We start from the raw sequence: 24,883 nt of genomic DNA on the forward strand, positions 1-24,883 counted from the left end.
TTTTATGTTTTGACATTCTTAAGATATCCATTTTAATTCATCCACTGCCCTGAGATCGAGCGCACCAGTAACACAGTCTAACTGGATTTTTTACTGCTTTTTTTGGAGGTGCACCTCCAGCTTGATGGCTTTGTAGCTGCAAAACGTACGTGATGAGAACAAAAGCTATGATCGAGCAGCACGGAACAAGCCGTGGGTTCCAAAAGGCGGATGGCCCGATCCAGGGATCCACGATGAGCGGGTCCCGGAGCCGTCCCGGAGCTGCTGCTCGCCGAGCCCCGCGCCCACTGGAGGGCGCCGCGGCCGCACGAAGCCGCTCTGCTGCCTCCGAGGGAATTCGGAGCTTAAATGCCCAAAGCAGACCTCTGGTTTACTCCGTTAAGAATCCCTGGGAATGAAGTACAGATTTAGCAACAGTTCGGTGTTTTGGTTGTTTTCTTCTTGGTTTTGGCGGTTTTTATAAGGAGTTTTGCATTCTGTAACTGCGTGACGTGCTTCCCAGCAGGTTTGCCTTTTGACCAGAGATTTACAGAATTTGTCATCAGTTGTTTCTTAAGAGAAATATGATTTCATTTAAGCCTGCTGAATCACAGCTTGAAACACTGTCATGTTACATGACACGAGAGTTTGTCTTGTGTCCATGTTTTTAGGGAAGATGTTGTGAAAGGCCATGAATTCTCTTTCAGTTTAGTAATTTATTCTGTTCTGGTTGAGTTTTGAGTTTCCATTTATCTCTGATTCCTCTTAAGGAGAGTTAATATAGCTGGCTGCTTTCTACTCATTTTGTCAGAGATTTTATTGGTAATTCAGACTTCTTCTCACTAAAGAAAGAATAGGACTTTTTCTCTTGCAGGTTCACTTGGAGTTCAGGTACACTTTTGCTGTTCTTGCCTTGTTTAATGCCAGATTTTCAGACTGCTGTTTGTGCCTGGCAAGAGAAGGGGTTTCATCTCTCAAATGAGTCTATATAGCTTGTGTGGAAAGATACACTTTTATCTTGCAGATATTTTAGAGCAGCATGTTAGGGAGATGGGAGCATTTGCTAAGGAGTGATGGAGTTATGATTTTTAATTTTTTTTTTCTGCATTTTTGTAAATGAAAAGGTTTCATGTTCATCAGCTGCTTTGAATTCAGGCTTGACATCCCTAAGAAGCTTTGCCAGGCTACAGCAGTGCTCAGTTATGAACATGTTTACGTTGCTACTCCTGATGTAGAGCTATCAGAAATGCAAGTTGGAGGAATATGGCGGTTGTAAGCATTAGAACTGTGTGATTAATAAACAAGGTGAGATTCAGAAGTGATTTCTTCCATAGCAACTGACAATTCAATAGTTATTCATCATGGGTTTTACTGCACTTTTTTGTAAGCACATGAGACTAGATTTGATGAAATTTTGATTTGATGTGACAGTCCTTGGACTTAATCATATATGAAATTGGTTACCTTGAGCATGGATATGATTATTATTATTATGCTCAGCTTTAATAATATTTTTTTTTCTATATGATGTATATACTGGACCCAGTAATACGAAGAATCTATGCATGTGAATTTCAAAAATTGAAACCATCATCCTGCCTGGTTTAGGAGCACAAAGGAGTGATTCTGCCAGTTTGATTTGTTTGCTATGATGTTATAATGTTGCAATAGGCAAGATTAGCTTTTAGAACCCTTAGAGAACCTGTTTAGGGCAGAAAATAGTGCATTTTTAGCTTGCTTGTTTGCACATTTCTGTATGAAAAGTGGGTGTTAGATAATATCGTTGCCATGAAAAGTCTGAAGTTCCAGCAGTTGCTTTGATAATTTAAATTTTGCCCAGTATGATCACTAGCCTGAAGGATTTGCTATTTCCCAGTGGGCTGGTGTTCCTGGCCCAAAAGGCTGACCCTTTATTCGTTCTGGTGGACAGAATGCTTTGGGAAATGTCTGGAGACTGAGCTGTAGTGTTGCTGCCAGGGGTGTGTTTTGATGGGAGGTTGAAGGTCTGTTTGTGGAGTGAGGAAGGGAAGCTTGTAATGCTGCTGTTCATAGTGTAGGTGCTACAGGAACACAGCCTGTGGGGTTTTTATGCTGGCACAACCTCTTGGAGATAAACTCATTTGGTTTACGTTGTTACTAGTGATATTATTGTAGGTCTAACCTCTTACTTGTTTCATATAGTGCGGTACCTTTGTGTAATTATTGTAGGTAACATCCGTGCTGTAGATAGTTAACAAATGGTTAAAGTGCAAGCTGTGATTTTGCTTTCCACTTTTGATTTAATAAAATTGATGATTCATAGAGCTGTTTTCCTTGGACTTTTTTTGTAATGCATACTAACAGATATTAAGGCATTTTGCCTCTGAAGATTATAAACAAAGCTTTTTTAGTAAAACTAATGAAGTATATTGAGTTTTATATTAGTGCTGATGTCTATCTGAATACTTTATAGCTTTTGACATTTCTTATTAAACATACTTTCTGTCTTTTTGTCTTAATATAGCAGTGTAAGACTGGAAACATCTGGGCTGAATGGACTTTAGCATCAAAAGAAGTTCTCAACTGTTAACTCAAAAAATTAACTACATCAAAATGAAGCAGGTACCAGAGATCCTTGGAAATACCAATGGGAAACCTCAGAATTGCGAAGTGAATCGTGAATGTTCTGTCTACTTGGGCAAAGCACAACTTTCTGCCACTCTACAGGAAGGTGTCATGCAAAAATATAATGGCCATGAGACTCTTCCATTTATTCCAGCAGATAAATTGAAAGATCTGACCTCTCGGGTGTTTAATGGCGAGTCCGGGGCCCAAGATGCCAAGCTGCGCTTTGAACCTCAGGAAATAAAGGGAGTTGGAACACCCCCCAGCACTACTCCTATCAAGAATGGTTCTCCAGAAATAAAGCTGAAAATCACTAAAACCTACATGAATGGGAAGCCTCTTTTCGAATCCTCCATTTGTGGAGACAATGGTGCAGATGTGTCTCAGTCGGAGGAAAATGAACAAAAGCCAGCAAACAAAGAGAGGAGAAGCAGAAAAAGAAGCATAAAATATGACTCCTTACTTGAGCAGGGTCTTGTTGAAACAGCGTTAGTATCAAAGACTTCAAGCACCACTGAAAAGAAGGTAGTACTTTTTTTATGTTTTCTGTCTTCTGTGAGGTTTGTTAATCATACAGGAATTTCAGTGTTTGTATGCTCATCCTCAGGCATTTAGTGGGTGCTTCCCACAAACACAGAGTCATTTTCTGTGCCTTGATTTGTCTCAACAAAGGACAGATGAGCTCTAGTTCTGGTACCTGTTTCTTCCCCAGGATAGGAATACCCCATAAATTCTGTTTCCATATCAGTAAAGTAAGTCTCCAGAGCAAATCCGGGCATGTGGAAGTACGTGATATATGAAACAGAAACGTTCTCTAGACATGTAGCCAGGACCTAGTCAGGATGTGCACCTGAGCAAGGGAGCTGAGGAGGCCTCTACATATAGAGATGGTCTTTAACTCCTGGAGAATGAGGTATTCTGGCTTCTTAATAAGCAGAGGTTTCAGAAAAAAACCCTAACTTTTTCTCTATTTCTGGTTCTGAATTAAAAGAAAAATGTACTCAGCAGTCAGTTGGCTAATCAATCAGCCTCTCTGCCATCAGATTTTGGCAATTGGAATGTAGTTCCTATGCCTATTTGTCATCTAAAAAGAGCTGGTTTTGCTTGCTATAACCCAGTGACTTATTTTAATTGAAAATGTCTAGATCTTACATTTGGTGTCATTAATTTTGTGGTCAAGCTTTTGGGGTTTTGATTCTTTTAAACATTGGCAGAAATGGATATTTCACTTCTTTAAATTTGCCGTACAAAGCTGTTAAATAAGAATGCTGCGGGAAGCCCTTTTTCCCCTTTATTTAGCTTTTGTTGCTAGACTCCTTTTTAAGGAATGTGGTTTGCAATAATTTTATCTTGGAGAAAAAACCTTGTATAGCAGGGATACTTCTATGTATATTAAGTTTCTCAGTGAATAATTCAGAAAGGTATTGTATAACAATGGTAAATGTTAATTAATGCTTTAGATTGTTTAAAGGTCCTGTTTTTACACACCTTAACTGAATGTACATTACAGTTTTCTGTCAGCTGCAGTTATACGTGGAATTGTCGGTTGGAAAATACTTCTAAGATCATCCAGTCCTACCATTAACACAGCCCTGTTGATTCTTTCTTCCAAGGTCACACATACAGAGAAGAAACACAGCTGCTGTACTGCTGATTTTATTTACAGTTCTTTTCAATAAAACTAAATAATAAATGAGTTCACAGAATTGTGTAAATGTGTTTCTGGGTACCAGAAATATTTATCATTTGTTTATGGTATAATTTATCCTAAAATTATCACTACTCATGTTTTCAGGAATGTTGTTCAAGAGTTTGTTTTCCTTTATTTTATTAAGGAGAGTGTTTTAACACTAACTGGTTCAGACTTTTTTGAAACATTACTCAGAGGTAAAAGGTATGGGCAGAATCAATATTCTGAGTAATTCTTTCTCCAGTTCATTGTTAATGAGGATAAATTGGACTAAAAGGTGGCATGTTTAATGGCATTGACAACCAGAGCATATTTATGTGGATTTGTTAGTTTTTTTCAGAAAGAGGAGTTGATATTTAATATGTTCACCTATGTAGTTTGTTCTGAAGCCTTTTACTTTGGCTGTCCATTAAGAGTGACCTTTAATTTTTCCTGGTGTGCAGTTAATTTAAAATGAAAAGAAAGATTTGTCTGGCTTCTTTGAGTTGTCTTTTGGGCAGAAATGGTCGGGAGAAAGCCACGCCAGCGCTTCTTTCCCAGAGTGGGACTCAGTGGCTGCTGAGTGATAGTGTTATTTGCTCCTGTGCCAAACCCCAGAGCTACCAGACTACCGAATCAAGGGAACCACCTGCTTGACCTTGCAATATTGCAACCTGTTCTTTTCAGAGAGTTTGAAACAGAGGGTCACGCTTTTGGCTTCTTTTTTTTCCTAGCATAGTGCACTTTAAATCACAAAGGTCAAAAGGAGAAGCATTTAAAGGTTGCAAGATGTTATTTCATGATGTAACTCCTTGATTGTGAAAATCCTGGGGCTTTTCTTTCTCTCATAGGTAGGGTTTGCAACTGTGAGGTTTAAAATAAGGAAAAACAAACATGAGGGAATGTGTGAAGGAGATTTTTCCAACATTTTTCCACAAGTACTTGTCAGGCTTGTGACATATATGTGTTTTCTTTGATGGTAACGGTAATATCTTAGTATCAGTATTCTTTGGTTTCAGGCTCTAGCTGTTATTTCATGGCCAGCATCCAAAGCCTTAATGTTAGTGCATCATACTGTGGTTTTATATAGCTGATTGTGGCTGCAAAGTGGAAATTAGGTAAATATCCTTAGAGTAAAAGCTGATTAATTTTGTGCTCAGATACCTGTTTATTGTAGGTCACAAGTTAATGCAGGACCCGTTTGTCTGGTTTTATTTTTCAGCTGGTTTCTCTCTCAATTTCTTGTTGTCCAGCCTCTTAGTCTTTTGATTTAGCAAAAATCACCATGGTTCAAATGCTGCCTTTTGTGTAGGGTAATTATATCTCTGTGTGATGGACACAGCAGATTACTATTGCACTGAGGTGAGAGGCGTATCACATAACAAATGTTCCAGTGCTCTGCTGTTGGGTGTTCTTGTTGCTCGGGCATTTTTTGTTAACAGAAATGAAGGCTGTTTAAAACTTGCCTGTGAGTTAGTTTTCAGCTGGGAATAAATGTGATCTACCCAGCTCTGACGTGAGTTAGATTTCTGTTGATAACCACCAGCTTTTCCAGGCCTCTGAGAAACAGCTGTAATGCTTTCATTTTCCCAGGATAAAGGAGATAAAGTGGTACAACCTTTGCTTCTTTCCTCCTCCCTCCCTCCCTCTTTTCATCGTTCTTCCCTCCACCCCAGTATCTCCCTACCTGAGGAGTTTACTTTAAAATCCAGGCCTCTCATGATAAGGCTTGGTTTAGCAACTTCAGTGCCAAGGTAGTGCACCCCTGAAAGTCCTGTGTTAAGGGTGGTGGGTATATCACGTGTTAGAGGTTTGAATGAACACCAGACTCCTGGGCTCCAGTCGCTGCTCATGTGCCAGGGTGCTCTGGGGCTGGGTTTTGTCCAGACTGCTTTTCGTGTCACTGTTTTCACTACCAGTGAGGAATGAGATTTTCTTGCTCATTGCTTGTGTTAGAAGTGAAACAATCCTGTTTGGAGGAGAATGCCAGAGGTTTATTTCATATATTAATATGAAGTAATCCAAGTATGATCCGTAGAGGAATCCAGAGTTTCTGTACAGGAAACAGAGTACATACATCTACAGCTCTCAAGCTGTGGGTCCCAGGGTAGGTCTGCGCACTCTGACCGTGGGAGCAGCTCAGTATTGTGATCCTGGCACATCTGAGCTGGGTCTGCAGAAGCTGGGAGGGCCTGCAAGTGGCAATTTGCCCTTTTGGCTGGGCTTCCTGGCCCGCCTTCCCAGCACGGGTGCAGTAGCTCACAAAAGCAGCAGCACTGTGTCCAGAACAAACCTGGAAGTCCCCACTCTGCTCTACTTGCTAGTTTAAGGTTTCCAGCTGCGTAATATATCTACATGATCCAAAAACTGTACCTTCCACATAGCTTTCTATCTACTGTTCTTGTAGTTCTAGTATTATACCAGAAACTTGGCAGGTTTTTACTCTCTCTCTGCAGGATATGGCCTATAATGACCTTGCAGTAGCTACGTGGGGGGCAATTGCAAATTGCTGGAGAAATTCCACTAGTCCTTGTCATATGTTTATGTTGTAGTTTAATCTTCACAGAGAAAAACTTTCTGGCTAACTCCATTATATCCAATATCTGCATATTGGCAAAGATTTAAAAACCCAGTAGGGGTAGAACTGAAACAGTCTGAGGATGATCTTCTAATTGTGTCTGTGGTAACTAAATACAGGAACCTGGGGACCACTGAAGGTGATGATATTTCTCTGATGTTTGCATCTAATTGGTAGAGGCCAGCACAAAGCAACATGTTCCCTTTGTAATACTGAGAATTGAGTTCATCAATTTTTATTTTTTTTTTATCTCATTGCAGATGGTACAGCCAGATCCTGAGATTGCTCATTTTGTCTTAATTTCAAAAATAAAAAAAAGTAAAATAAGCATGTGTTTTCAGGGTAAGGGCTTTATTGTTTCTTATCATCAGTTGCACAAAATGTACAGCTAAGCTACCACAGGAGTCAAGATCTGTAGCTGTAGGATAAAATAAACTCAGTTATGCTTTCCTTTTTAATAGACTGTCATGAGGTATCAGCTCCTGTCTTCAGGTGAGTGATAACACAGCCTGTTTGGCTGATGTCACCAGGATCCCAAAGGAGGAGTAATCTTAAAAATCTCTTCTGGGTGATCCTTTCAGGAGCAACAGAAATAACGTCTTAGCCTTTTTGGAACAGTTTCTGAACTACTGTTTTGCATTAGCCCTTAGTAACGAATTAAGTTTAGCTAAGCCTTGAGAACTTGTTAGTACTAAGCAGCTCATGATGTGCAGCAGTAATTGTTACTTCAGAACTTTAAATTGTTTTTTCTTAATGCCTCATTGGAAAAGTATCTTAAAGAACTACTTGTTCTTTAAGAAGCACCAAAAAACATACGGCATTATACTGGTTTGAGGGGAGATTAGAAGCTATGAGCACTCTCAGAGTGGGTACAAAATTAATTGCAGAAAGCCTGAGTATTTGTTCAGGCTTTCCATACCAGACGTTGTGTTCTTGTATGTAAAAGTGGCTGAATTAAGTACACTTTGTACGTAAAACTGTTGTCTCAGTAAGTATTATCTAAATACAGTTTTGCCCTCTCTCTTCATAACACATTAGTGTGAGAATCCAAATCAAGTACGAAATAATATCTTGAAGTGTTGAAAAAAATGCTATCTAAGAATAGCACTACCAAGTTGGATCAAGGAGTCATTTAATTCAGCACCTCAGCTTGGGGTAGGGTTCAGTGGAGGTGGCATAATGGAGAGTACAGATATCACAAATCATAGTGATGCTCCTTTAGAATATATTCAGCCTCCAACAGTTTGGGACTCAGGTTTCTGGAGTTGGTGACTTTGTATTTAATGTGTGTAGATGGCTGAATTAGTGGAAGGAGACCTTGGGTTCTTTTTGAGCCAGTTTGAGCTTTTTACACCCAGTACATTAAGTAACAGGGCACTAGAGCAGCTCTTTCACCTTTTCAATTTGCTACCTACTTGTTTTGCTAGATTCTCTCATAATAATAGAAACAGAGATCATGGACTTCTGTTACTGATCGTTGTATAGATTTGTCACAAACCTGCTCTATTTTTAATTTCAGCTTGACCAGTCCTAGCATGTTGTTCCACATATTACAGAAGCAATTCCAGAATGCTACTTCATGTTACCCTGTTTCTGCACTGTGCTGTCCTTTGGGTTCTGTCTGTGATTTATTTGAGAATAAGGAACCAGAATAGTAGAGGACATTCAAAATACAAATGTCTTGTGAACACATACAGTGGCATATTAATGATTTTCTAGACTGTTCTCAATTTCATTATTTTTCATTATATATACTTCGCATATGATTGATTCTTGACCGCTTCTGAACACTGAGCCAGGTTTCTGTAGAAAAGAGCTGACCAGACGTAGCTAAGTAAAATTCAAGGAATGTCAGCATCTCTTGCATTTTTTCATATTTATCATTGATTTGTGTATTCCAGAGCTTCTTCTATTTTATCTGTTTTATTTTGGTCTTTTGGGCATTACGGTGGACATGACAGATGAAGTAAAGTGGTGAGTAAGGCATCTTTGGAAGAACTAACTTCACTTTACATGTCAGCAGCAGATGGTGTTGAGAGATCAATGGCAGTTTCTGGTTTTATAAGTTGACCAGATCTATTTTCAGTCGTTGCACAGGTAATGCCATGATTTAAATGATTTAAAATCTCAGCTTTTCACTTTCCTCCTCCTGTATTGACCACTTTAGGTTGCTTTGGCAAGGAATTTGCTGCTAGTTTCACTGTTTGTTTTTTTTTTTGTCCAAGATATGGCAAAGCCTTTCTGTCACTCTGCTCATTGTTCTGCTTAACCAAAATAACGCATGTCAGAGTCTCACATGTAGCAAGGAGTTAGATCTTCAGTTCAGGGTTGTTATTTGGATTTACAGGCAGATCTTTGGAAAACATAAGTGATCTGTACCAGATGTAATTTCTGGCCCTTATAGTCCCCTTCTGTCAAGAAAGAAAGATACTTTGTATTAATCCTTCGGCAAAATAGCAAAAGCAAAATATTTTGATCTGTCTTGGAGCAGTGGGTTCAGCCTCCTTTACAAGTTTTCTTGTTTTAGGGTGGATTTCATGTAGGGCAGATGAATTTTAGGTTCTCCAAAAGAGGTCTTTGTCCACAGACACTAATTTTATGTTCGTCTATTACCATATTTCATCATCTTTCTATTATAAATAAAGAGATTCAAGTGGGTTAACGTTTATGTTTTTGCTTTTTGTGGATGCCTAAAGTACCTACAGGAGTGAGTTGTGCTCCTACGCAACATAAAATGGCAGTAGCTAAAACTGTAGGTTGTCTATAATCAGAAATTGATTCCCTTCTCAGAAGGAACGTTTTTAAACATTACTATTTTGGAAGCTCACTGGAAGAGGGAAAACAGAATCTTGCTTATATCTTTGTTAAACAAGCCCCAGTGTGCTTGCATGAGGAAGGGAAGTGAATTTGTGACCTCATAGCAGCAACTAATGCTAGAAAAGCTTGATTTTGTTTACTTTTGCTGTTTTGTTTGTTTGGTAAATAAATATCAACTTGAGTGTATGTTGTGGATGCTTGTGATGAAGTGAAACAATTTGGGATCTTAGTTCTGCTGGAATTGACAGCACTTTGTTTACTTTTAGTGCTTTTGCGCTGCAAAGATTGCCCTTTTTTAATATTCATATGGGACTGGGGTTTCCCAGGTTTTCTGTATATTTTATTGCTGGAAATAAGAAATAAATTCAGAAATAACTTCAGCATTGTCAAGTTAAGATAATGTCTATCTGTTCAGGATTTTCTTGGTTGTCTTCCCCCCACCTGTCTCAGGCTTATTAACCACTGATTTGGCATTTCATCTGTACAAGAGGAGAGGGCGTGCTAGGTATGTGTAAGAGCAGAACCTGTGAAACTTCTTGTACCTGCCTTTAGGTATAGGAATTAATTTTTAAGGTCTGACCTCCAAAGCAAAGTAGTACTTGAACTATGTCGAAATATTAGTTAACTAACAGCCCTTTTATGCTAAATCAGCGTTTGTTCTGTTTAAGCTCAGTCAGCTGCCCTCAGAAGTGTTCTTGTTATTTAAAAAAAACATGATAGAGATAAGTCTCTGCCTTCATCAGAAAACAGTGTCCTATAAATCTAGTGTCCTTTTGGCAGTGCTGTCTGGACTTGGGTTTTTCAGTTTTCTAACAATACTAGGATTCAGAACATGTACCATGCTGTCCTGGACTTTCATGAGCTGACAAGAGGAGGATACCTGTTCAAAAAGTGTCTTGGGAAAACTGTAAGGGTGTGGAAGAGTGCTAAAGATAAGGTCCTGTTACAGATTCTGATCTTGAAGAATGTGAAACTGTGGTACATGCAGATAACAAGCTACATATGGATATGGCATTCTGAAAATCTGTAGGTTTTCAGAGATGATTTAGCTTTCATTCTGTTATCCTGTGTGAAGTTCATATGGAAATTGTTCAGAAACAATAATTTCTCATGCCAGTGTTCCTCATGGCTCTAAAGTTATGTTTTTACAGACTTCTGTAGCATGTTGTATCCACACTGTCTTATATACTGAGATACCACATCAAAAGTTTAAACCTCTGAGGGTGGATGAAGGTTAGATACACAGGATATAGGCAGAAATATTTTTCTGTTTCTCAGTATAAAAGGTGGGCTTACTCATTCTGATCAAACATTATCTAGTTTAAATTTCTGAAACATGGAACCTTTCATTAATAACTTAAAATTTAGGAGGTCATCTAAATGAAAATGCAGAAATTCAGTAAAACAGCTAAAAGAAAGTAATCTCCACATTTTAAGAAAGACTGAGGATTGAGAACTGCTCCAGATCTTATATTTTACTGAATATGTGAGTGATTTAATCTGTTTCTCTTCAACTCTTTACTCTGAAAGAAGAGTTGTGTCCTAGTTACTAAAATATCATGTTAAGTTTATGTCTGAAATACTGGCTTATATAGTGTTTGGGTAAAGGAGGGCTGCTGATTTGAGTAGACAGATTTGCTTTTAAATTAAATTTTCTCATCTGCAAGAGACTTGCTAATGAGAGAACCAAAGCCAGAAAAAAAAAAAAATCATTGAAATGGAACCAGGAGTTTGCTGCTTGATTTGAAAGACAAATTTGAACTTCTGTCTTGTTTTAAAATCCACAACCTATATTCTGAAACCCTGTCTAAACTTAAATTTATTTTATTGTCTTTTGTTTGCTTTCCCTTTTGGAGAGAAGGGTCCCACATGGCGATGCTCAATCTGCTGTCTACTGACTGCTTTAGAAGAGTTTGTGGGAAGAAACAGAGGAAACAAACCCATTGTCATAAAACTTAAGTGGTTTCAAACAGCCTCAGCCAGTACAGGAGAGTTTTCAGATCTGCAGTGATTTTCTTCAGCATTTTTTGACATTACTTTATGGCTTTACCATGTAAGCATGTTGAGGGGAAAAAAAAATCTGGATTGTGGCCGGAAGATGGAAATATATTGTCTTCTGGAAACAGTTTTTCACACTGTCTCATTTGACCCCCTTTTTAGTGATACAACAAATTAAGTAAGTGGTTAGTAGAAGAAAATGAAAGATAACTTGATGAAATACATTTAATGTAATTGCTCTCAAAATTGAATTGGAGGATTTTAGGTGAATCTCTAGTTTGTTATAATAAGCCAATTCAGAATAGAGTTTGTTTTCTTTTCTGTTTTGATGCAGACATTTCATGTCCTCTTCCCCCTTAGTAGTCTTTAGCTCACTGTATATTTTATGAAGTTGTTGCAGATTTAATTGTGCAGCTATGGATGCAATGGCCTTTTGGGAGCTGAAGTCTTTTGAATGCTCTGTTGAAGTGTCCTCTTCTGTTTTCTTGAAGACGGAGCATAAAACTTTGCCGGTTCACTGCTTCTTTCTTTGTTTCCTCATCCTTCTCCATTTTGTTGTAATAATTCCACATTTTTCCTTAATCTTATGAGCTTCTGGTTTACTCTTTACTCTTCTGCTGGAAACATTCTCTCTGTATGCAGTGGTTTGCCAAGTATGTAATTGCACAGTATTCTTCCATTACATAGTGAACGGAACAGAACAAGCAAAAAAAAATTAGTTTTATTCTTAATGTGTTCAGTTACTTGTCATTTACTATCTAAATATACTCCCCCACATCCCAGAAGGTGGGAGCTATTTGGATAAACATAGGGCTTCTCAGGCCCTTTGGGGATAAACAGATTTACTATAATGTGTGAGTTATAATCTTGAAAAAAAAATTTAAAAACCACTTAGGCAGTTAGGTTTGTGAGGATACTGTATTTTTATAGACAGAATCACTTAGAATGAGCACTGGCCGTTGCTTAACAGACTTAAGGTGCCACATTTTTCATTTGAAGCAATAGTACATATTGAGGAGTTTGCATTGCTTTTGATCAGCTGTAGTTGTAATTTTGAGGTTTGAAGTGATTTGAGTTAATGAGATTTTTGTCATCAGTCACAGAGTGAGAAGCAGCCATTTCTCGATGGGAATGACAGGGTGTCACTCTTGGGGACCATGGATGCATCCCTGGGTTCCTTTGGCTGAAGAATGAATGTTGATTTGTCTTTTGTCACGCAAAATCCCTGCATTTTTCACAAAACAAGAGCTTTTCTAAGAACATAATTGTTACGGTGTTTTTTTGAGGAAGGAAGGCATGGGACTGTTGTCCTGTTACTTTGATTTTTTGTCTTTTAGGTTATAATGTCCTTAGTCATTGGGGAATTCAGGTATCAAAATATTACAAAAACCATCTGTTCTCTTCTGTTGCTCCCTTCTCCAGACACACCAACCACCTCTCCTGAACTTTGAAAATAATGGAGTTTTTTCTACAACCATTTCCTTAGTTCTTTATCTGTGCTGATAGACAGGCAAGACAAGACAAAACATTTTCACTTCTATTTTCATTACACAGGTCCATGAGAGACAATAGGAGTTGTAGTTGACGAAGCACAGCACAAGTAGATAGCAGGAAGAGAAAAATAATGTGGGTTTGGTCAGCAACCAATCTTAGATTTTTCCATAATAAATCATTTCTTTTTCCATAGGAAAGAAACAGGTTTGACTGAGTTTGTGTGTTCTAGCTTCAATTCAAAATACATTTTAATTGCATATATTCTGTTTAGGGGCCTTGATTATTTTGGTTTAGTTTCTTTGTAATGTGAGGAGCTTTGTTTTTATCCTGGCCTGTAACTGGGCCTCCAGCAGTCTGTGTTTGTAGCAGGGCCTTCTGATATAGTGAAAGTGGAAGTTGTTTGGTACAGAGTGAAACTGAATTGAAAATGAAAATGGAAATACCAGGTATCTGCAGCTTAAACTGTTCCAATATGTACTTCCTAGTTACATTACACAGAAAAGAACATTTACTGTCTTCACTTATCTTAATTGTTCATACTTTTTTGTCCGTATTAAATTCTTGTGATGTACACGTGACCAGTTCTCAGCATTGTTCTTTGTATAATCCCTTTGTGATAATTAGCAGAGGAAGGTTTTTTCATGATTTCTGTAGCTTTTCAAGTTTATGTAGTGAAGTAGTAGTTAGATGCTCAAGGTAATTTGCAATAATTTTGAAGGGTTATAGTAATTCCTTGCATATGTGTGCACATGAGAGTATACACACAAAATAGCTGAAAGACACACAAAATACTGAGTACTTTTAAAATGGATAAAGTAATCTCAATCTGACACAACCTAATAAGCCTTCTAGGTGTTTTATGATAAATTACCTTTCTCCCTTGTTTACTAAACACTCATCATGATGTTTTCATATCAGAGTCTACAAACAAACCTAAGGCTCTCCATAGAGTAAAGATGCTGTCCTTAAATGAGTTTGGTTTTGGTCATTTTAAGATACTTTTATGCTTTGAAATGTCCTATTACTCATGGTCTGTTCTTCTCTCATATTCCTTAGGCAGATTAGAACTAAATGGAAGTGATTGGATTCTTTTGAGCAAATGTAGCCAAAGTTAATTAAATACCAGTGTTTTTTACAGCCAAGCCACTTCTTTGGGTTGGTAGAATGCTGTCAGCAGTGTTGTAAATTCCTGTCAATCTGCTTGTCACTCATTGCCCGTGAAAGTGCTGAGGGAATGACAAACAAATCTGTCATATGTTAAGGAAAGAGGAAAGGCATGCTAAATTTTTTGGTTTTCAGTCCATCTCAGCCTATTGCAGCTTCTGGCCCAGATGAGTTTTTGAGTATGCTGCTTCTCTTCAAGTTATAATTTCTCAAAGAAAAACTCAGTTGCTATAAAGGAATTACTCCATTTTCATGTTCCACATCCTCCTGGACAAAATAAACTAGAAAGTCAGGAATTTCTGTGTCTTCTATACTGAGTAGTGCAAAGCCTGTGGAATGGCTTGTGTATTCAGTGTTAGAATTAGTCTGTGTGGGAGTCCTCACCTCAGCATTGCACATGTATGTAAATTCTCTGCAGTCTCGTGTTTGAAAGGGGAACAAAATCCTCAAATTCCTTAAAGTAGAAAAGTAATCTGATTCCCAAGCTGTTTCCTTCTGTTGTTTAGCATAACTGGTTTAAAGTTTTGGGGCTAAGGTGATGCTGCAGTGGCTGAAGTGGGAGTTCCTCAGGCTACAGAGCTTGCCTGTAATTAAGGAAGGAGAGGTGGAGGAAATCCTGCAATTAAATGGTTTTAATTCTGGCAAAACTGCAGTAAAAGGTAATGGGATGGGGCATATGCAGGGTGGTATGTATATGTATATGCATAAGTATACAGACTTAGCAGTGATAGAACCAGAGAGTGTTCTGTGCTCCTCTGCAGCGCAGGAAGCCTATTGACATTAGTGGCTAGGAGATCTAATTATAAATGAGAACAATTCCAAGAAATGAAAGGTCATGAAAAAGACACAAAGAAGCCACAATTTGAGGGGAAGGTATTATAAAATAGTTTGATTTTTTTTTTTTTTGTGGAATTCCCATTCTTTACTGTTGTGATCTAAACCAGGAGTCTCCCATCTTAATGTGTCTGCTTAAGTATCATCGCAGGAAGAATTGGTCAGGCCTTGCAGGAGGAGGTGTTCCCTGTCCTCTGATGCATTCACACAGCCCACAGGACTGTGCCTCTAGTCCTGCCTCTCCATCTTCCATGGGTGCAGTCGGATGCCCTGTGCTGTCTGACCCCATATTGTTATGAGTTCAGACTTCCCTAAACGGCAATTTCTGTTTCCTTTGGGAGGAAAAAGGAAACTGCAAGCCGAATTACATTTTTTTCTATACCAATTTGTAACTTGACAGTGATCTCTTATTCTTCAAAAATGCAGAGAATACAAGTATCTCATAAAGAAGCTTCAATCCTCAGTGTATGAGAAGAGAGATAACCATGAGGGGAGTGGGTGGCAAATTTGTTTAGAAATTATTTCTTTCTCCCCTTGCATTAATAATTAAAATAATCCTACCTGGATGCTGAAGTAAAATCTATACATATGACTGCATTTGGTTTGCAAAATGTTTCTGAGAGGAAGTATTGAAGAAACTGTTGATGTCCTACAGCTGCATGTCCAAAGTGTGTGCCAGAAATTGCACCTCATTGTTTACTATTGAGATAACCTATTGAATATATCAGAGCAATTCCTGGAATGAGAAAATCAAATTCATCCAGAATGATGTGGGAAAGTAAGATGGAAGTGAGCAAATGGTGATATTTTCTATAGACTTTTTAAAAATCTCATATGAGAACTCCATGGATATAGAATGCTGTGCTGTATTTTGCAATTCTTTTAAAGTATAAATGTTTTATCAATAGAAAAAAAGCATAAGTATGCCATAGATAAACCTTGCAGGTTTTGTCAGAGCCTGTCATTTTCAAGTTTTTTATTGTCATCCAGTTAGTATAGTAAAAGAATTCTGGGCATTTCTAAAATTTTGTGGAGTGCTTGCAGCCAGATTGGAATGCAATATTCACCCCTGTTCTGCCACCCATTTTGTATTATGCTGCAGTTAGAAGCAGTACTAGAGCCTTTTCATTATTCCAGCCAGCTCCCACTCAGACTGGAGTCATAAATCTTTGTAGCTTAGTTGCACTTTCTGAAGAATACAGGGAGTCATAAATTAAAAATGAGTTTCAGACTCCTCAGCAACTTTCACATTTCTGAAGAGTTGACTCATTGAAAAAAAATTTCATCCTACCTTTTCAGTTGGAATGCTGAAGTTGGTTTGTTTTTGTTAGGATGAATGTTTTTCTAGACCTGCCCCTGTCATATGGGCTTCTTAATTTTAAGCTTTTAATCATAACTTAACATATCGTGTTTAACTGCTAGAAAGAGCATTTGATTTTTCACATCTGCTCAGAATCTTTTAGATCTGTTGAGAGTGCTGGACTTGGAGCACATTCACAGGAAGGATTTTCTGACAGTCTTAGAGAATCCTCAGAGAGCCAAAAACCTTGAGACATGGGAACATAGCTCTAACTGGAGTCACATGAACCAGGTCTGAATTCATCAGAAAAGCTGAATCACTGGATGAGTAATTGTCCCTGGCAATCAGAGGACATGGCTTCATGTATTTTTACCAAGCAGAGCTTTAAAAGCTTTGAGAAATGGATTTCTGAGTATGTTGAGTTTTAGGGATTTTGACTGCATGTACCTCTGTGTTTGAGTTGCAAATTAATCTGTATGCAGTTGCAGCACATCAAAGATTTCAGTTGTCTGTGTTTGGAAAATAATGTGTAATTATTTATGGAAGTATTTTCTGGATTTGAAAATCTATACAAGGTGAAGTGATCTACTCTGATTCAGCGTAATGCTCCAAGTACTTGTTTCTAAATTCTTAATTTCTACTTTCTTAACTATCTTCCTTCTTTCCTCTTGCCACTTTTAATTAATTTTAGCTGCCTTCTGAATGATAAGCTGGTATATACAAGATGAATGATGAATGTTGCATATAAATTTAGTACTAGAAAGTTAAAAAGGAGATTCAAAATACGTGATTTTATAAAATATGTGATATGTCTGTAATGAGACACCTTCTGTGCTTACCTAGGTAAAGGTGTACTCTATTTATATCAAATAGAACAGATGAATCCAAAAAGACAAAATGCAGCTAACTCTGTTCATTCTGAAATGAATTTTAGTTGGTGAATAGATATCTGTGTTGCTGAATTTTGTTATGATGTAGTAAAAATATGTCTGTCATAGGGGAACATGAAACACCAGTGTACCTATCCCTTGAAGTGGAAATAGTTCTGTAATTGTTTTCCAATAGCTAAAATAGCTTTAGAGCATCAATGGAGCACTCACAAACTTTTATTGCTAGAACTGGAACAGAAAAAAAATCTCACAGAAGTATATGGGGAATGGTTCATGTTACAAGTTCTCAGTGTGTGAAAAAACAGCTGAAAGATGGAGGGCTTGGGGTTTTAGAACTGGTTATTTATGTAGTTTCTATTCTGACATAAAGACAATATTTCAGTCTGTTCTCATCTGAGGTTTTTGTTTGGTTTTGGTTTTTTTGATGTTATTTTAAAATCTAATAGTACATTTGTGTGCATAGCACTTAACTTGATTCATAATATTCATTAGAGAGGGAGGTTGACTCTTCCACAATTACATCCAGTGCTCAGGTAATGTATTTGGAATCAAAGTAAGCCTTCCTGATGGTCTCTCAGCAGTTATTTGAAAAGATAAAGGGAAACCACAGCTTACTCGCCAATATTTCTAATTAAAAACAAATCCGTAACTGGAATGTGGAATTTTTTCACTGTTAGAGAGCAAAGGCTATGACTTAAAGCTTAAAGTTTTCATTACACATGAAATGCAATAGTTGTTTACTAGCAAACATGACAGCTCTTTATTCTTATGAACTGTTTCTTATTTTCCTCCTTCAATCACCCCTGGTGCATATCTAAAAAAGGATGATGATCAGTTTGGCTTTTTTTTTTTTTTTTTTAATAATTTAAGGCTCCTGCTAAGAGAGATGCAACTCAAAGTACCATCAAAGAGGAAAAAATCCATCTGTTGAAGTATAATGTAGGAGATCTAGTGTGGTCAAAAGTGTCTGGTTTCCCCTGGTGGCCATGTATGGTTTCTGCTGATCCTGTTCTCCATGCCTACACTAAACTAAAAGGTATGTCATTCAGATTCCTTCAGGTATACAAAATGATTCCTTTGGAAAAATTCTGTTCTTCATGTATGCAGTTGATCGGCAACTTGTCAACAGGAATGTTAAAATCATGTAAATGCTGTTTGTGAGCATATAGCAGTGTGTCTTTTAACTCGAGTGTTCTCTGAAAGATACCAAAATTGTGATCTGTCAAACTGTGTGGAGTCTTGTTAAAAAAAAGGAAAAAACCAAACCTGATGGTGTTTCTCATTGTTTCTGTGGAGATGCTTGGTGAATTGATACAGGCTAAAAGTTTTATTTAAGCTGATGGGAATTAAATATTCCTGATGATTCCAGTTTACTAAAAGCAATCCATAATTCAGGCAACCAAATTTTCTCTGATTCATAGTCAATACTGATATCTACAGACAATTATTGGTTGATTTTAAATGCAGGAACTACCAAGTGTTAATGAAATTTTTAGGTAGGAATCTGTAAAATTTCTTAATCTCATTTTCACCTTTGTTCTCTGTTCTGATACCTGAAACTTTTGAGGCTTAGTATCAATAAATGTTTAGACTACACATTAGGAAAGAGCTGGAAGGGCTGAAGGCAGTGAAGCATTGGGGTGGATTGACCAGAGAAATGGTCTGATCTCATTCATAGGAGGTTTTTAGGAACAAATTGAATTACTGTCTCTAGGATTATAGCTAGATTCAAAATCGGTAGTAAACTAAATGGCTTCTTGAGAACCTTTTCAAGCATTCATAATACAGTTTTGGAATGAGTTTTATAGACTCCTCAGACAAATTTTCTTTGTAGCAGTCTGATTTCAGAGTTTGGATTAGGCAGTCCCTGTCATTATTAGTCTCTGGATTACTAGGTCTATTATGACATAAAGAGATGGATTTTGAGAGTAGTAGAGCTGTTTATTTGTTCCTTACAATTACTCTGTTCCTTGAAAGAAGCAAGGTTTATGTTCATTGTCAAGAATCTTCATGGTACATCTTTATCAGAAATTATGGATACATACCGAGCAAAACCCAATACCAAATGTCTGAATGCGGCCTGTGAAGCACTAACAGAAAGAAGAGCCCATGTACTTTGTAATGTTAATTTCACTCTCTTTGAAGTAATGGGAATGATGGTGATTTCTCATATTTGCTCTGGAGTTGGTTTGGGCCTGCCATTTCCTTGAGGAGTTTAGTCAGGGTCTGGGCAGCCATCCTGACTATTAAGTGCACTCTGATGTGTGTCTTACCTTCCACCTACTCTATTATTTAGGCACTATCATAAGTCTGTTCTTGCAAAAAGGAAAGGTCTTTCATCAGGGAGTTGTAGAAATACTGAGCTACATCTCTGTATTTCTCATTTCTAGGCTTAGGATCAAGTGTTTATAAGCAGTCTGAATTTCTGTGTGTTGATTTGATCATTCCAGCTGATTAGGCTTGATAAAAATTAATAACTTTCAACTTGTGGGAATGTAAGAAAGTCTGTACTGAGTCTGGCTAAAGCTCCATCTCATTGAATATCCTGTCTCTGGCTGTGGTCAACCACAGATGCTCAGATACAGAGAAGCAACAGGGAAGTGGTAGGTTCCCAGAACACTCCCAAACTGCCAACAACTAGTTGTTTCAGGATTCTGTGGGCCAAAAAATAAGTTTCCCTATGTAACAACCATTAATTAATGCATTATTTTATCCAGGAGCATTGGTACAGATTCAACTCTGAGAGGATACCTGAAGATTCCCCACTAGGTTTAGTGACTCCAGTGGCAGGCACTATAATTTAGTCTCGTTACAGCTGTCCAACTTTACAGTGCAAAAGGAGCACAGACACAAAGCTGCTTGGAAAATGGGCTCTTGGCAGCTCTTTACAGGTGGTTGGAAACATGGCCTGTGGCATCCCTGTGTGTAGCCAGGGCATCCTGGTAAAATAGGCAGATTAAGTCGTAGATTAACACATAAGAGCTCTGTAGTCACTCCTTAAACACTTTCTTGATGAGCACAAAGTAGTTACTGTGCAAGAGAACTGTTCCTGACTGTGCAACACAGGAACATATGTTAGACTACTGATTGGATGTGTGATGTTTACAATCCCAAGACTTTGCCTCTGCCCTTCCTCTAGATTCTCCTATCTGATCTCAGACGAGTCATTATTGTTCTTGTAGTTCTCATAGATGTTTTTATATATAGCATAAGTTTGTAATTGTTATAAAACATCACATGGATATATTAAAATTTTTGCCCATACCATTAATTAGATTGATTTCATATTACCCTTCCAGTTATAACATTTTACAACGAGATTATTCCCCTATTAAAATAACCATTGGCTGAATCACCATGAAAAGAAAGTTCTTTCTAGCTCTGGAAATCCCAAAAATAGTGTATGAAGCAATTTCATAGATCTGTTTGGTGACTACGCCTGAAAACATGCGGTGTCTTCCTGTTGGAATCTAGACCTAGTTTGAAGTCATCTGTAACAGAGAATTGTGGCTGTTATTTGTACCTACTGGGTGTCCATCCTTACTTGAGTTCCTCTGCTGTCCAGTCTATGTGTTGGACAAACTGGTGTGGTGACACTGGGGGAACCACAGATACTTAGGGAGCAGGATCTAGCAGGATTGAATTGCAAGAAATGGGGGTTAAAACATTTTCTATTTTTAAATAAGACCATAATTTGAACACTTAGCAAATCTACAAGTTCTAATGAGCAATGTGTTAGAGGACATCTTAATCTGTGATCTCGTACCTCGGCCTTTTAGAAATTCATTATTAACTAACTATGAACCCTTTGATGAATTTTGAAAGTGGCTTATTCCCCCTTCCCTGTGGAATAGCTGAGACCTTTCAAAGGGAGAGGTTGTACCACAGCGAGACAATATTCCTCTTGTTTTCCTAGGAGAAAAAGGGGAATATTTTTTGTTTTAGAGGAAAAAAAAAAGTTTCTTATTTAGGTTTCAAAACTGTACTCTTATCACTCCACTCTCCCTTCCACCAGCCAAATCCTTTATTTGATTATTTAGATTCCTGAAAAATCTTGACTGATTTCTTGGATTCCTGAAAAATCTTGATTAATAGGAAGTTTTGATTGCAAGGGTTAAAACCAGATGAAGTATGTGTCTGAAGTATGTTTAAGAATATTAAAAGATAAAGTTTAGGAGACTCGGAGAGGAGGCTGAGTGTACAAGCTCTCCAAGCTATGGAACTTTCTCAGTGTTCACTGAGAAATGAATGCTGAATTCATTTTCAGGAATACCCAGACTTACATGTAAAGTTAATATACATGGAAAACTGACAGGTGATTGTAACCTCGACTTAATTTAGCCAAGCGTGTTCTTGCTGGGAATTAAACTATTGAGCTTTTGGGTCACACTTCATACATTATATCTCAGAGACTTTCAGGCTGGTTTAAGTGGTTTTTTGAAAGGTTATCCAGTTTTATTGTGCTTTTGTTATGGCAACTGTAGCAGCTTACAGACTTCAGGTCTGAAAGTGCAGAGACTTCCCAGAATCTGTATCTTCTTAAATACATGTGCTTTTTTAATTTTCAGGACAGAAAAAGAGTTTTCGTCAATATCATGTTCAGTTTTTTGGAGATGCCCCAGAGAGAGCCTGGATATTTGAGAAGAGCCTGGTGCCCTTCAAAGAAAAAGATCAGTTTGAACAATTATGCCAAGAGAGCGCAAGACAAGCCCTCACTAAAGCAGAGAAAATAAAGGTAAGAGGTTACCAAATCAGGCAAGACTCAGAGTTTTTTATTTAAACATTACAGATATGTACAGATATAAGAGATATAAGTAGGTATTATAAAAAATTTAAAGACTGCTTGTTTCACAGGAGCTTGGAGTCTTACATTTCATTTACAGCTTCAAAGGATGGGGTGATTTACCACTGTTACTCAGTAAAAATTAGTACTCTTCTGTCTTGTCATGGATTCATGTGTGGTATTAGTACTACCAAATACAGCTCCATTTGAACTCTGAATTACAGATCTGCATGACAGTTACTCTCTTGGGATTGTTTTATGTTAGTGTCAGCATTTTGAAATCACAAGCGGGCAGATTCCTCTCACGGTTGTCTCCTCTTGCAGATGCTAAAGCCCGTGTCAGGGAAGCTGCGGCCGCAGTGGGAGATGGGTGTGAAGCAAGCCAGTGAAGCCGTGGCCATGACAGTGGAGGAGCGCAAGGCCAAGTACACCTTCATCTATATCAGGGACAGACCTCATCTTAATCCTCGAGTGGCAAAGGAGGTTGGCATTGCTGTGGAACCCTTGGAGGAGATGGATGAGTCATCCTACTCAAATGAAGAAACCACTCCAAATCTGAAATCAATGAAGGAGTCTGGCATTCCCAGCAAGAGGAGGAGAAGGACATCAAAACTGTCTGCCACTGATGATATGCAAGAGAGCAGTCAGTTGGAGGATAAGAATACTACTCCTCAAAAGTCATCTGAACAGGCAGAATCCAAAAGAGGGATAGGCTCCCCTCTCAATAGAAAGAAAACTCCAGCATCTACTCCACGAAGCAGAAAGGGCGATGCAGTATCTCAGTTTTTGGTCTTTTGTCAGAAGTACAGAGATGAGGTTAGTCTCTTTTAGCTGTTACTATTGTTGATTGCCTTTTCTCATTTCTGTACTTAAAGAAACGTCTTTAGTAAACAAAAATAAGTTATTATTGTACAATCCATAATACTCTGGATTTGACAAGGTATGCCTGCATCAAATCTTATTCTAGACAGAAATAGGGGAAGGGGGAAAGGGGAAGGAAAGGAAAGGAAAGGAAAGGAAAGGGGAAAGGAAGGAGGAAAGGAAAGGCGCAATATAAACAAGGTGGTGATAACTGCCTTTGTATTTGAAGCAAAAGTTGTGTTAGTATCTTCCCACACAAGCTAACAGTCCTTTGTATTAGCCATATTTTGTCTTTAATGTATTTACAATATAATAGATATGCATACGTACATGCTCAGGCAAATATAACAAAGATTATGCTGTTTATGACAATCTGTTTGTAGATAGCTTCTGCATTCTTTCTGAGGATATGGCTCAGTTGCTTCTGTGTTCCCTTATCTTGGAACACCTCAAAACCACATTTACTTACCCAGAACCTTTTGCTGAGCTTCAAAAGAAGCTGCTTACCAAAGCTTGTAAAAATCACTCAGTGTGTGCGATCTGCTGGGACAGAAACTAGGTCCTCTTGAGGCACTTATACTCTAATACAAGGTAGAATAAATAAATACCTTATTACCAAGAATTTTTAGAAAGACTGTTTAAAGTGTAGAAGCAGTACTGCTGGTGTGGCTCATTACTTTAAAATCAGGACTATAATTTTTTCTTCCTTACAACCTTTTGCTCCATTTGCACTGCTATTCCATGATCTGAAGCTAGTGTGATACACATTTTCTTGTACTATTACATACTGTTCACAGAAGGATCAGGAAGTTAGTGGTGACTTGGTCATACTCTTTAGCTACTGAGTGGTTGACTTCATTTTAGCATATTTGTAGAAAATAATTAAGAGATGTAAACTTCATAAAGAAATATTGGAAAGCAGATTCTGTTGTATGGAAGTCAATTAGTTGTGGTTCAACTTGGGATCTTACTAGATCATTGAAACCTAAGCTAATATTGAGAATGAAAATGAGCAGAGTGTTACATAAAGCTATTAGTGTCTTTGGTTAAATTAAGAAAAGCATTGGCATTGAAGTTTTCTGGCTCTGGAAAGAAAATGGTTTTGTAGCTAGACCATTAAATACCAGTTTTGACATACTAATTTTGAGAAGCTTTATGGGTAAATCATCTATCTCATGTTAGAGACACATGAGTTCTATTCACAGTTCTTCTGTAAGTGACATTGCAAGAGGGAATTACCTTAGCCCTCAGTGTATGTAGCAAGAAGTCTTTCGCAATATTGAGGGACATAAAATTGCTTCTCTGTAAGAAATGAGGTTATGATGGCTGGCTTTATGGACTCCTAGCCAAACATACATTGCAGAGAAGAGATGTGCTGAGTCTCTGATAATTCTGTTTTCTTTGCCAGTTATCAGGCTCTGTTCCCTACTGTGGTTATACTGTCATTCTCAAATTAATAGATGGAAAATATGAAGACTATTAGAATATATGAAATTGAGGAAATGCTTTGTCTTCAGTGTCATTTCAGGAAACAGAAACTTTCTTAAACTTGAAATTCTCACTTATGATAGTGGCTAATGTTGCACAAAGTTTAAGGAAGTGAGTTTAAAAATACTGCATATTTTTAGAGACAGGGCATCCTACCATTTCTGCCTAGAGTACCTTTTAATGAGATCTGTCATGAAAGCCCAAATCTGCCTGAATGTGTGATCCATTCTAACAGGTACAGAAACACTTCTGTGGGTAGAAAAGAACTAGGTTGTGAAAGCTGCAGATACCTCTGACTGATCATCCAAAGAACTGTCTTCCCTTTGTCTTGGTTGGAATTTGACTGGCAAAGTGAGAAAACACCAATTTAGATATTTATTCTTTTTGCCTTGCATGTTGCTTTGAAAATGGCAGATTCATGCCA

At 37.8% G+C, this 24,883-nt stretch overlaps 1 protein-coding gene across 6 annotated transcripts in view; it reads left to right on the forward strand.

Annotated features, from left to right (window-relative positions):
* The window catches only part of NSD2 (nuclear receptor binding SET domain protein 2), a 74,534-nt gene that overhangs the window by 11,608 nt on the left and 38,043 nt on the right, over positions 1 to 24,883 (forward strand). For 3 of the 6 annotated variants that reach the window (XM_088056789.1, XM_088056790.1, XM_088056791.1), the window contains exons 2-5: positions 2,483 to 3,108; positions 18,198 to 18,363; positions 21,896 to 22,062; positions 22,435 to 22,926. In XM_088056789.1, coding sequence (XP_087912915.1) covers positions 2,512 to 3,108; positions 18,198 to 18,363; positions 21,896 to 22,062; positions 22,435 to 22,926 — 1,422 coding nt within the window. In that variant the 5' untranslated portion in view covers positions 2,483 to 2,511. Of the gene's footprint in view, positions 1 to 2,482; positions 3,109 to 10,455; positions 10,678 to 18,197; positions 18,364 to 21,895; positions 22,063 to 22,434; positions 22,927 to 24,883 lie in introns of those variants that run through there. The other 3 variants (XM_088056792.1, XM_088056793.1, XM_088056794.1) reach the window with 3 other exon arrangements.

Source organism: Pseudopodoces humilis, chromosome 6, assembly GCF_049639895.1.
Source record: "Pseudopodoces humilis isolate 2021_Gansu_Grassland_sample_001 chromosome 6, ASM4963989v1, whole genome shotgun sequence".
Classification (NCBI taxonomy): domain Eukaryota; kingdom Metazoa; phylum Chordata; class Aves; order Passeriformes; family Paridae; genus Pseudopodoces; species Pseudopodoces humilis.